The sequence below is a fragment of the Geotrypetes seraphini genome, chromosome 8 (assembly GCF_902459505.1).
Source record: "Geotrypetes seraphini chromosome 8, aGeoSer1.1, whole genome shotgun sequence".
Lineage (NCBI taxonomy): Eukaryota > Metazoa > Chordata > Amphibia > Gymnophiona > Dermophiidae > Geotrypetes > Geotrypetes seraphini.
In genome coordinates, this window is record NC_047091.1 from 80,265,104 (window position 1) to 80,279,115 (window position 14,012).

The 14,012-nt window shown below is 43.4% G+C and overlaps 1 protein-coding gene across 1 annotated transcript in view; it reads left to right on the forward strand.

Annotated features, from left to right (window-relative positions):
* The first annotated feature begins 249 nt into the window (after positions 1-249).
* Positions 250-14,012, forward strand: part of KCNK4 (potassium two pore domain channel subfamily K member 4) — a 70,878-nt gene continuing 57,115 nt past the window's right edge. The window contains exon 1 of the mRNA XM_033955867.1: positions 250-462. Coding sequence (XP_033811758.1) covers positions 274-462 — 189 coding nt within the window. The 5' untranslated portion in view covers positions 250-273. The remainder of the gene's footprint in view (positions 463-14,012) is intronic.

The following is a 14,012-nucleotide window of genomic DNA, read 5'->3' on the forward strand; positions in this document are numbered from 1 at the left end:
AGTGCCCTAGTACTTTAAAAAAATAAATAAATAAATAAATAAATCATGAGGGACCCGGTGCGACCTATCCTTGAAGAATATTTTGGGTGGTTGTTGCAAGTGTTTTGGATGTGCTCATGGCTGTCTTTTCTCTCCTTAGTGAGCTGCAACAGCTTCACAGACCTTCAGCCACTTGATCATCATGTGATCTTGCCACTCTCGTATTCTTCCAAAGAATCCATCTTGAATGAGGGCACAGACGACGACTCATCCGGCAGCAGTAGCAGGAGCGTCATGAAGAAAGCCACCGTCTTTGCCATCTTCACTGTGGTCCTGATCTACTTGGTGACAGGGGCCATCGTCTTTCAGCTGCTGGAGCAGCCCTTTGAGTTGATGCAACAGAACACGCTGGCGGTCCGACGCAGCAGCTTCCTGTCTGAACACAGCTGCGTTGACGTGGAGAAGCTGGATGAGCTCATTTTGGTGAGATCAGTTTGGAGGGGAGGGCAGGGCAAGAGTACAAATGCTCTGTAGCTTCCAGGATAAAAATCTAACATGTTGAAATGGGTTGAACTAACAGAAATATGACATTTGGGAGCAGTTGGCAACAGTTGTCAAGCTCAAACCTTGGTTACTATAGGGCTCATTTTCAGAAAAGAAAGACGTCCAAAAAATGGCATAAAGTGGCATGTCTTACTGGACAAGACATCCAAATGTCAATTTTCAAAGCCAACTTTTTGGATATTTTGTTAGGCTTCTTACCCGCTGTGTCCAAAGTTTGAGGGGGCATGTTGGAGACATGTTATGGGTGGACTTTGGGCATGCTTAGCATTTGGAAGGCTTACAATGATAATTGAACATTTCCCAAGATGTCCAGGACAGAACTTAGACGTCCAGAGCTAGACCTGTTTTAAAAGTGTCTAAGTGCAAAAAAGGTACCCAAACTGACAAGATGACCACTGGTGGGATTAAGTAATGAGTCCCCCACACTCCCCCAGTGGTCACTGACCCCCCTCCTACCCCCTAAAGATCTGAATGAAACAGTACATACCTGTCTCCAGAACAGCAGCACTGGTGACTGGGCTAGTGAACCATACAGAGGAAGACCCGGGCCCATAAGCAACTCTAACCACAACATTTATGATGGAAAGTGTGAGGCCATCAAAACCTATATATAGATGCTACATGCAGCCATAAGGGTTATTGAGGTGGTAGACAGGTGGGTATAGTAGGTTTGGGGGGGGGGGCTCATCATAAATTATAATGGAGTTATGGTGAGATGTACATATGGCACCCTTTATGTGATGTTCACATCAGTGCCTCTAAGGCGCCCCGCTGCTCTTTTGGTATATCTGTGTGTCCAGTACACTACAATCAATGCTGGCCCCGCCCACATCCAAATGGTCTGGATTTGGATGTTTTTGTGTTTGAAAATGGCAAACAAAGTTACGCGTCCTAAGGTTGGACATCCTGATGGTCAAGATGTCCAAATAGGTCATTTTCAGAAAATACAATTTGGAGGTCCAGCGATTTAAAAAAATGAATGTTTTCCCGTCCTGACTTTTGGATGTTCTGTGGGAAACATCCAAAGTCAGACTTAGACATCCTATAGAAAATACCCCTCCACCTATTGGTATGTCTTTCATATACATTCAGAATTAAATTCCATAAAACCAAATTTCTCTCTAAGGTGAGGATGCAGCTTACAATTTCTCATCGCCGGCTTGGATCAAATATGGCTGAGATTTCTGGAAGCTATAGAGCATTTTAACTTTTACTCTGGTCACAAAACCTAAGTTTGATGTCACAACCTAGGTGGGATCTCTAAGGTATATCATTATTCTGCACCTCCAGGGGGTTATGCAATTTTATTTGACCACAATCATGAGGTCATAGCCATAATAAGATTGGCAAACACTAATTTAAGGAGTTTCCTTGTGAACTGATAGAAATACTGTCTGGGGGCGAGTTTGTAGGGGGATGTGATTAGTAAAGGTACAGGGAACAAGAAAGAGTTCCTTTATGAAGTAGCTAGGACACTGACCTTGGATTTGAGTTTGGGATTTAATTACATGCCTTTTCTAAATTCATTAGGTAGATGCATGCTCCACAGAGCTTATAACATAATGCTGGTTTTACTAAACCACGGTAGAGCTTCTTACTGCGGGCTGGCGAGGTAAATGCTCCAACGCTCATAGTAAATGGAACCCTGAGTTAATATCTGGGATAAGAGACTGCAGCTAAAAGCATAAAAATTATAGCAAGAATCACTCATTGCCCCTAATCCTGTCACAAGCCTCATCCTCTTGCTGCATAAATGTAAGCAAGTTTAATTCATTCTAGGCTTTTAGATTGTCCAATTTAAATAAAAGTACTGGGATGCTCACAGCCAAACAATGATCTGAGTCATCAGAGAATCCATTTCCTTCATGTTTGAGAAGATTATACTAGATCCATATGTAAAATCTGAAAACTGGGCAATAAATATTCAGCCAACGGAAGTCAGTGTTTTGCTGGCCACCGCTAGTATTGTTCCCAGATATTTAATGCTGGGTCATATCCGGGCTTCGGAATTGAATATCCAGTGTATGCAGCTCAAACTGAACACATGACCAGTTAAGTTAATATTCAGAACTTAACCAGCCATCAGTTGCCACATAAAGATAGGACTGTGTTTTATTCGGTCCCTTTTATGTGGTTGCTCTGTCTTCTTAAGTGTGGAATATGAGTAGTTAAACAGACAAATACAAATTCTATCTTCTGGAATGTCTCCAAAATAGCTGGCTTTCACTTAGGCACTTAGGCCTTGATTCTCAAAATGGCGCTGTTCGAAAGGAGCCGGTAGGCACCCAATTGGAACCAAGTTAAGTGTTTTAATTGGTCATTAATGGTACGGTAATTGACTGCCATACAAAAAAAAAGACGTCTGAATCGTGTTTACACAGACAGTTACCAGCACCGAACATCGCAAGAGGCGTGGTTATGGGCAGGGTTGATGTTTGCCGCCACTAAGTATGATTCTACATTGAAGATAGGTGCCAGAAATGGAGGCCTGCAAAAACCCTGGCCTACATTTCGGGTGCCTATCTTCAATACAGACTGCGATTCTCAAAATGGCGTCATAGTTTGAGTGATGTGCAACCGGCGCTGTTTATTCAGGCACCGTTTTGAGAATCCGGGCCTAATTGCTCATTTTCAGCAGAGATAATCGGTTAAGTGCCATTTCGGTTCAGTAAACCATTTTGAATATCAACCAGTCTATTTACACAAGAAATATGTATGCTTCCAGAGAGCAACTTTCTGCCCTGAAACGGATTGATGTGGTATGAGGTATGTGAGTGGAAAACGTACTCTTCCTTTAAAGCAGTGTCTCATAAACTTTGTCAAGCCATGGCACACTAAATGTAATGGCTGCAGCATCCAGAAGTCAATGTGGACGTCAATCCAGTGGCATCACGTGCATGTGCTAAGGCCCTCCAGACGGGCCCTGAGCTGCCAGTAGGGGGGGGGGAGGTGCTAGAAGGGAAGGCGCATGGAAAGAAGGAAAAGCACTGGCACCGGCTGATTGCCTACAGGATGTGCCTCTCACCGTGACAGACACGTCCTATAGGCAGTCAGCTGGCACCGGCGCCTGTCCTCCTCCCTGGCTTCTTGCGGCACATCTGAAATCTCGGGCAGTACATTAGTGTGTGGCAGCGCACAGTTTGCGATACACTGTTTTAAAGAGAGGATTTTTGTGAGGATGATTGAATTCTGAATGTGTCCGAAAGGTGCAGGAGGGGTCATTAGCCAGGGTTGAAGCCATGCCAACTGGTGCTGTACCTCACAAGATCCCTACTTGTATTAATTCAGTCCCTTTTGTATTGATTACCATGTGTCCGAATATAAACACACACACGTTTCTGTGCACAAAAAAAAAGAATAGTAAAGGTATTGGGCCTAACGAGAGTAGTTACAAGCTGTGACTACTACCCTGTGATGTGCAAGTACTCACATATGGCACTTTGGATACGGCCCCAGCATTGAATTTCCGGGTTTGTCACTGACCACGGGAGGTAGCTGGACTCCCTTACGCAGCCTGAATATCAGGCCTATAGAGTATGTGTGCCTATGTTGTAGATAAGATTTATCTCAGCTTGTTTTGGATTTTCCAGAATTTTCTTAATTTTGGTCTTCATCACCTCCCCTGAGAGGGCAGTTTCTGGGCCGTGGGCAGGAGAGGGTGTCAGCAAACGCCAGATCCAGGAGCAGAAGGTGAGGAGGCAGGAGGTGCAGGATAAAGTATGTGTGGCCGTGGTGGTAGTTTGGGAAGGCCCACCCAACATAATTGTGGGCCCACCTATAATATCCAGGCACCAACACTGAATATTTAAACACATTGGTGATATGAAATGTCGGTGCCTGGATAGCTATCTAGGCAAGTAGGGCCCAGAAATAATGGTCCTGACTTATCAGCTAGGTATTGTACAGGCACTGAATATTGTGGTATCCGGATAATTTCTGAGAGCCATGGAGTACCTGGATATTAGTGCCGGCATCTAGATAAGGGCTGATACACAGATTAGCCCATGGCAGTCAATGCTTATAAAATCTGACTGCTGCTGGCTGAAAATCAGGGAAAGGGAAAGGGAATGATGTTCCCTTTTTGATGTTTGTTAGGTTAGGCATCTCCCTAGGCTGCGATAGGTGCCTGAAATGTAGGGAGTGGCCTAAGAGATGTGGCCAATCGGATCATAGGCCACTCCCAGCGCATCTCAGAATGGGGGAGAGGCCTATGGGAGGGGCCTTAAGCACCTTGGCCAATCAGGGCCTTAGGCCCCTCCCCGGTGCATCCCATGATGCACAAGGAAGGGGCACGCCCTCCATTCAGTGGAGGCTGGCCTGTTGGCTGGAGGGAGAAAGCATCTCTCTGGCCGGCCAACATATAAAAGTTACTGTGAGGTCCGGGTGGACTTGGGGTGGTGTCTTCGAGGGGCATGCCCTTCGGGTGAGGATTCTGGCAGGTAGTCTTCTCAGGGGGGGGGGACGGGTTCCCTACCATGGCCGCTGAATTGATTGCGGAAGGGAGATTCCCTTGCCACAATCAGCTCAGCAGCAACCCGATTCTTTAACCGGCGCCTGTGACTTGGATGCTGGTTGGAGAATCATGGGGTTAGGTGTGCTTAGATGTCTGTCCGTGAGGACAGATATGATTCTATATAGGATGCCCATGTGTGATTCACAAAAGCCGCTTAGGCGACTTCTGAGACCAGGCGTCCTATATAGAATCTGACCCTTACAGTCTACCTTCGTCAGAGCAAGTGTAAATTGGCATATGAATGCATTTGCGTGCTATTGGGCCTCTTCAGGTACATAGCTGCTTTTATAAAATAAGCTTATAAGGCATCTTGTCCCAAAGTTGCATAGGCTCCCTGTTGCCAAATTACCCACTGTGCATTTTCTGATAAGAAATTTTCTAAAAAGAGTTCAAAAAGTTACCTATTTTTAATCTACTTTATAAAGACACACAGGTTCCTGTGACGACATTTCTATAAATTAGCGCCTCATTAGAGATGTAAGGAGCACACTTAGGCTCTTTTACTAAGCTGAGGTACAGGTTTATACCGCAGCCTGCAACGCTAAATGCTCCAAAGCTGCTCTGATGCTCATAGGAATTCTATGAGCGTTGGAGCATTTAACATTCTGGACCGTGGTAGAAACCTCTACTGTGGCTAAGTAAAAAAAGGGGGGGGGGGGGAGGGGAGTTAGTGCCAATTCAAAAATGGCTTAAAAGTGTGCCCAAGCTATTATAGAATATTAGAGCACAGCCACAATGACACAAGTGTTCATCGCATCAATTTATTACAGGCCAGTGGCTGGTGTAAAAGAGTGTGCCTAACTACTCAAAGTAATATGTCACTCCTGTTCCCCGTCCATGTGTATGTCCCCTAACTTGGTACCTCTAGATCACTGGTCTCAAACTCGTGGCTCGAGGGGCCATGTGGCCTGCCAGGTACTATTTTGAGGCCCTTGGTATGTTTATCATAATCACAAAAGTAAAATAAAACAGTTTCTTGATCATATGTCTCTTTAGCTATAAATTACAATATTATTATTAAGACTTAGCCAAAAGGAAAGATTTATAAACTATAAAGAGTTTTACCTCATGCAAAATTGTCATTTCTTTAATAAAACATTAACTATGTTTTTCTGAGGCCCTCCAAGTACCTACAAATCCAAAATGTGGCCCTGCAAAGAGTTTGAGTTTGAGACCAGTGCTCTAGATATATAAAATACAGATTTTTTTTTTTACCTTCCCCTCAACCCCCACTACCACATCCAACAACTCTCCTTCTCTCCCCAATCCTCTATCTGCAGACCAGCAAATCCTTCTCTTTCTCTCTGAACCTGCCCCCCCAACCCCCGGACCATCCCTCCCTCCTTGTGTACCTTAGAAGCGTCCCTAGCAGCTGCAGCGATTCATTTTTTATATTTTTTTTCAATTCTTTATTCTTTTTAAAAACTTACAATAAGTGTAACAGTAAATACATCATTATATACTCAAATACCACACTTAATATTCTATTAATGTCCATTACAATATTAATCCCCCCTCCCCCCTAATCAATCACATTTTCCAACACGTAAAATATAAATCATGAATCCCATATCTATATAATAAAATTCATTATCATACCAGACCTCCCCCTCCCCCCTCCCGGATGTGCATTTTTAAAGGGAAAAAACAATATTTAGACATTACAATATTTTGTTAATGGCTCCCAAGTCTCCTGGAATTTCTTAAAACACCCTTTCTGAGTAGCTAATGTTCTTTCCATTTTATACATATGACATAAGGAATTCCACCAAAAACTATAGTTAAGTCTCTTCCAATCTTTCCAATTGCTCGTAATTTATTGTATGGCAACTCCTGTCATAATTAGTAAAAGCCAGTTGTTCTTAGATGATATTTGGCTTTTAGCCCTCATTGACATGCCAAATAACACAGTATCATAAGACAAACAATTTAGTTGGCCCCCATATTGATTTCCAAAAAGCCAAAATGAATGGACAATAGAACAATAAATAATCTAAAGTCCCTGCTTCGAGATGACAATACCAACATCTATTTGACTTAGAGCTATCCAACTTTTGTAAATGAACAGGGGTCCAGAATGCTCTATGTAACAGAAAAAACCACGTTTGTCTCATAGATGCCAACACTGTACATCTTATCCTCCAAATCCAAATTCGTGACCATTGAGACGCAGAAATTTGATGCTTAATCTCAATACTCCAAATGTCCCTAAGACCAGTTTTTGGTTTCTTATTTATAAATCCAGCTATCAATTTATACCACTGTGCGGCCTGATGTCCCAGGAAGTCCACCTGAAATGAATATGCATTGAAAACAGTGCATGCAAATATATCTCATGCATATTCATTGGGGAAATCCTGAAAACCCGATTGGATTCCAGCCCTCGAGGACCGGAGTTGCCCACCCCTGGGATAACCCCTTCAAATAAGTATGAAGGTGGGCTGGTGGTAGGGTTATCAGATGTCTGGGAGAACCTGAACATGTCCTCTTTTTAGAGGACTGTCCAGGTGCTTGTACAGATTTTCCAAACCCTGGTAGTTTGTCTGGGTTTCCTGAGCTCGGGGTTGTGCCTGATGGGCCTCTGAGCATGCGTGGAAGCGATGCATGCTCAGACACCCTCCAGACACAGCCCAGACTCGGGAAATGAGATGAGGGGGCAGGGCTAAAGGATGAATAGGGCGGGACCGGGAGCAGAATGGGTTGGGGGTGAGGCAGAGTGGGGCGGGGCCTCATGTCCGCTTTTCTTCGAGAAGAAATCTGTTAACCGTAGCCGGTGGGGATGGACATTGCCTAGCAGTGTCTTAACACTGCATGGGAAGATATTTGGCATCTGTCCTTCAGCTCATTGAATCCAAAGCGACCCCAGGTTAAAAATGAATGAAGACCACTGCTCTAGTGGGTAGTGAGCAGGAGAGGCTCATGCCTACTTAAACCACACTGACGGTCCAGACACTGATATTTAGTAGCATTGAAACAGCTATTGTTGCTGATTATTGGCTCTGACCACTGCGGCCCTGTCTGGTTTACTGCCTTGGTGATCAGGAGTGGAGGTGGGGCAAACTCGGAAGTTAAGCAAGCATTGGCAATATTTCACTGCTGGTTCTAGCATACTAACTGGGCAGGTAGGACTGCATGAATATCTGCCAATCAGTGGCATAGCAATGGAAGTTGGTGCCCCCATTGCTGTGACATGTGCCCCCTCTTCCTTGCCGCTTGAGCACCCCCTATCCCTGTGTACCTCTTGAATGTTCGCCAGCACGAGCAGCATCTTCCACTCGCTACTCGCGCCGGCCTCAGATCCCTTGTGATGTGACATCCTGGTCTCACAACCAGGAAGTGACATCAGAAGGGAGCTGAGGCCGGCATGAGTAGCGAGTGGAAGATGCTGCTCGCGCAGGTGAACATTTCAAGAGGTGCGTGGGGGGGCGGAGAGTAAATGAGACACCGGCACCCCCATGAAGATGGCATCTGGGGCGGTCTTCCCCCTTTCCTCCCTTACTATGCCACTGCTGTCAGCCACTCATGGGAAGTTGTTCAGGGTACCCAGAAAAGTAGAAGCCCTAAAAGTTGACCAACCCACAAAAATCTCAAAGTGTTATGCAGTTGCTAAAAAGCTGAGGGGTAGATATTCAAAACAAGTTAACCAGACAGGAAAGGATCCTACATTCCTTTATACTACTGCTGCTATTATTTATTATTTCTATAGTGCTGAAAGGCGTACGCAGCGCTGTACATTTAACATACAATAGACCGCTGTACATTTTAACAGTCCCTGCTCTGAAGAGCTTACAATCTAATTTAGACAGGACATTTCAAGGTTGGGGAGATTATAATGGGTATAGGTATCTGACAGCAGTGAGGGAGAGTTAAGAGTTGAAAGCAGTTTAAAAAAAGTGGGCCTTTAGCTTGGATTTGAACACTGCTAGGGACGGAGCACGACGTATTGATTCAGGCAACCTGTTCCAGGCATACGGCGCCGCAAGAAAGAATAATAATAATAATAATAACAGTTTATATACTACAGGACCGTGAAGTTCTATGCGGTTTACAATGGTTAAAAGATGTTACAAATTAAGTAGAATTAACAAAGTTAGAAGCTAGTTATTAACAGCACTAGAGATCAGTTATTGTGGAGTAGGATTTTACAGGTTAGTTGCATAAATACTTCAGGAATAGATATGTTTTTAGGTGTTTCCTAAATTCCCCATAAGTAGTAGGCGTGAGCAATTATTCCAGATCTTTGCCCCATAATGCCGCTTGATATGAGAGAAGATGTTGATGGTGTTTTTTAAATTGACATCCTCTAACGGGTGGAGAAACAAAATTCAAGTGTGAGCTTCTCTTATGTCTGTTGTTTGAGAAAGAGAAGAGGTCAGTTATATATTTAGGGGCTAAACCGAATAGTGCCTTAAAGCAAAAGCATCCAAACTTAAACTTCACGCGTGCCTCCATCGGTAGCTAATGCAGAAGTCGGTAGGAAGATGTTACATGAAAGAAGGGACAGAGTCTGGGGTTGGCAGTGGAAGAGGGGGGTACAGATAAGAGGGGCTTGCATGATGAGCGGAGATCATGGGGGGGAGCATAGGGAGAGATGAGTGAGGAAAGATATTGGGGGGCTTCAGAGCAAATGCACTTGTAAGTCAGAAAGAGGAGTTTAAACTGTATTCGGAAATGGACGGGGAGCCAATGAAGTAACTTGAAGAGAGGGATAATGTGAGAATAGCGGCTCTCACAGAGTATGAGTCACGCAGCAGCATTTTGAATGGATTGAAAAGGCGAGAGGCGCCCCGTGAGTCCCACAAGAACCCATGGCATGGGACCAGGCAGGCACACAAAAAGCTTGTGTCTGCCATGTGCGCCGCTCTGCCGCTGCCGAAATATATCAGGACAGGAGGCAGCCGCTGGGATTAAAAAAAGGTACGGGGGGGGGGGGAGTCTTGGGTCCGGAGGGGTTCCGGAGGGGGGGGGGGGTGTCCCTGCATGGGTTGTTGTTTTTTTTTGTAATTTAATCTTTATTGAACTTCAATTTTTTTATGGTAATAACAATCATAATGAAATTAAACAGTTCCCAACATATGTCCAATTACATATAAGAAATAATATAACAAGGAAATTAAACAACTGTTAATTAGTCCACAATCATTGGGGGAGGAGTATCAATAAAATCGAAGATTATTTTACTCCATCTACTTTTTAAAGGAAAAAGTCAGGCAACCTGAAGTGGACCCAAGTTATTAACTACGAGCATTATTCCTGGCTATTGATTGGGGTACTTGCAGTAGTCCAGTGGCGTACCTAGCATATGTGACACCCAGGGCCCATCAATTTTTGACACCCCCCCCCATCTATATGAAAAATATGATTTTTAGTAACAATCCACATATCGCACAAGAGTGTACCTAGGAAAAGGCAGCATCTTAAACCCTGCAGTGAGCACTAGAACACCAACACATACATTGTAAAACTAAACAAATCAGATCCTGCACAGTCAATTGATCCTGTACATTCGATGCTATCAGAAAGCCATGTCCCTTTCATACACACAGACAGATACACCCTCGCCCAATATGGAATAATCACAAACTAAAAATATAAATATGTAGACAAAAGTTAAACTGAACTGCCAAGAAACCAGACTCTGCATACAATGCAACACAACAACACCACAAAAACAGTAATACATGTCCTCTAATACTGTGCAAAATATAAAGACAGTAGATGTAAATTTGAAAAAACTGATACATAACAATCACCACTTTACAAATTAATAAATAAAAATAAAACAAATAATGAGAAATAAGAAAATACCATTTTATTGGACTAATCCCCGTAAGCTCGGTCCCCATCCCCACAAACCACCTGATTCCATCCACACAAGCCTTGAATTGTGTTATATTGAATTTATTATATTAAAGTATAAAAAAATCAATATTCTGTACAATTGTCAATTTATAAATCAGTGTCTTCTCCTCACTCTCTCTTCCCCATTTCCCTTCAGCGTCCTCAGCCCACTCTCTCTCCACTTTCCTTCAGCGCACGCACATAAAAACAAGCAAGTAATTTTATATCATTTTCATTCTATTCATTCATAGAAATTAAAGTCTAAATAATGCCAGTCACATAACAAAACAAGATTTTACAAAAATAATTCCCTGCACTGTCAAGCCTGCAAGGATTACTAGATGTCTTTCAGCAGCTCCTCTCCCTCCCACCCCTTTACCTTTGTAGCCAAATCAAAATGATCTACCAACAATAAAATTTTAAAAACACAAAGCACACTGTACGCAGAGAAAATGTTAATTATCATTTACATTTCGCAGGTTTTCAAAGAGGTCAAGGCAGATGACTTTATGCAATGTCACCTCAGTAACAACTATACAAAAATAGACAAATATACCCCCTCCCTTTTTACTAAACCGCAATAGCGTTGTTGCTTTTTTTAAGTTCAAATAGTTTTATTGAAATTTCACAAAAGTAGAATAAACTGTGAACAACAAGATCAATCATCCAAAAATGGCAAAGCAACCGTATAGACTAATACATAATAAGTATTCTGAAATGAAACATTGCAATGCGCAACCTAATACTAGTAATAGCAACATAACATGTAACTAAAGAAGAAAATGAAGGAGAAAAATAATAAAAATAAGAAATAAGGGGACTGCTTGGCTACTATGTGCATGGTGCATCATCAATTCGTAAGCATACTTTAATTTGAATTAAATCCATATCAATCAATACAATAGTCCAGGAACAGTTGCCAGATAGTGTTTGTTTTATGCAAAGATCCCTTCCTTTCAGCTGCCACTAATTCAAACTTAGCTGTGAGACATGCTTGATTCCACCATGCTGCATAGGATAAGGTAGATGAAGACTTCCAGTTTGATAATATCTGTTTAATAGCAATGGACAGTAAAGCTTTGAGCAATTTGGCTTGCGGTTCAACAAGAGGAGTCTGAAGTCCATGATGGCCATACATCACTATTGCCAGTGTGATGGGTTCCGAAATGTGTAGTACGGCACTGATAGTACGCCAAATTTGAGACCAATAATGCCTTATGATGTCACATTGAAAGATCATATGATCTAAAGTTCCAGGTGAAGAGTGACAAAACCAGCATTTACCATCCATTGAGCTGTCTTGGTGTGCAATCTTGGCAAGTTTTATTGGGGTCCAAAATGCCTTATGTATAAGGAAAAAAAGAGATTGAGTAATAGCAGATGAGGCAAGTGCTGAGTGAGACATTTTCCAAATGTCGTTCCAGTCTCTGACGTCAAGTTCAAGTCCTGTGTCTGTACTCCAGAGAGAATAAAGAGTAGTGAGTGAGAAAGTGTCATGTTTTCTCATAATTTTATACCATTGCGATGATTCGTGTCTGGCATGAGAGATCTGATCACACAATATCAAAATGTTAGGGAGTTCATCTGTAACAGGTTGTTGCTTCAGGTGTGCCGTAATGGCAGATTTTAGTTGTATCCATTTGAAGAAATGTGATTTTGGCAAGTTGCAATTCTCCGCCAACCTCTGAAAAGGGGTCCAGGTAGAGTTTGAGTAGAGATGACACAATCTATGCATTCCTTTAGTTTTCCATACAGAATTATAGGTCGGTGCATTTTGAATGCAAGTTTTATTATTTCCCCAGATAGGTATTTGCGTAGTTTCACTCCATTTTGGTGAGAGCATAGCATCCACGTGTCGAATAGCTGTACATGTGGATGCAAGAATTGGTTGCATTTGCAAGAGATCCGACTGTCCAATGAAAGGTAGATCCTCTAAAGGTATGGTTGTAGATAGAGAGCATTCCAGCAGTAGCCAGCGAGGCATAGAGCTATCATCAGTGGTATGGAGCCATCTAGAACCTTGTCGAAGCAAGAAGGCGATGTGGTAGTTTTTAAAATTAGGAAAGTTCACACCACCTGATTCTTTGTCATTCCTCAACTTTTGTAGGCTTATACGTGGTGGTTTGTTATTCCAGAGGAAAGTAGTGAGAATTTTGTCCAATTTGGCATAGAATGAAGGTTTCATCAATACCGGTAACATACTGAGGGTATAATTGATGACAGGAGAGATCATCATTTTGACTGTATCCAGTCTGCCCCACCAGGATAATTTCAGTGGGGACCAAGATGACGTTAACTGTCGAACTGAATCAAGAACATGATCCGTATTATGTTCCGAGGTCTCATCTAAATCCGGTGCAAAGTAAAGTCCAAGGTACTTCAATTTATTGGGCGACCATAAAAGTCCAAGCTCTTTAATGGATTGGCAGACTTCCGGACAGTTCAAAGGCATCACCTCCGATTTAGAAAGGTTCAATTTGTATCCAGAGTGAATAGAGTATGTTGATAGTATTTGGAGCAATGGAGAAATGGAATCAGGAGTGAGGTACAGCAAGACGTCGTCTGCGTACGCTGAGAGTTTGATGTCCACACCAGCATATGAGAATCCCTGGATGTGGGGTTACGTATGAATTGCAATCAGGAGGGGTTCCAATGCTAAGTTAAAGAGTAAGGGAGATAGAGGACACCCCTGACGTGTGCCTCTACTACCGTATTTTCACGCAAATAACGCGCACCCGTATAAAACGCGCACATGGGTATAGCGCGCAGAAATCACGATGATATGTACAAAAACTTTGGTATACCGCGCTCACGGGTATACCGCGCATGCTGCCCGACGCTCCTTTCGCCCGCCCTGACTTTCCGTGCGCTGTCCCGACTCTCCGTTCACCCCCCCTGACTTCCGTGCACTGTCCCCCCTTGAAGGTCTGTCCCCATCCTGAAAGCCTGATGCCCCCCCCCCGACGTCCGATACATCCCTCCCCCCCAACGACCGCCCCCCCCAAGAACCTCCGACCGCCCCCCCAGCCGACCCGCGACCCCCCTGGCGACCCTCACGACCCCCCCACCCCCCTTCCCCGTACCTTTGGTAGTTGGCCGGACAGACGGGAGCCAA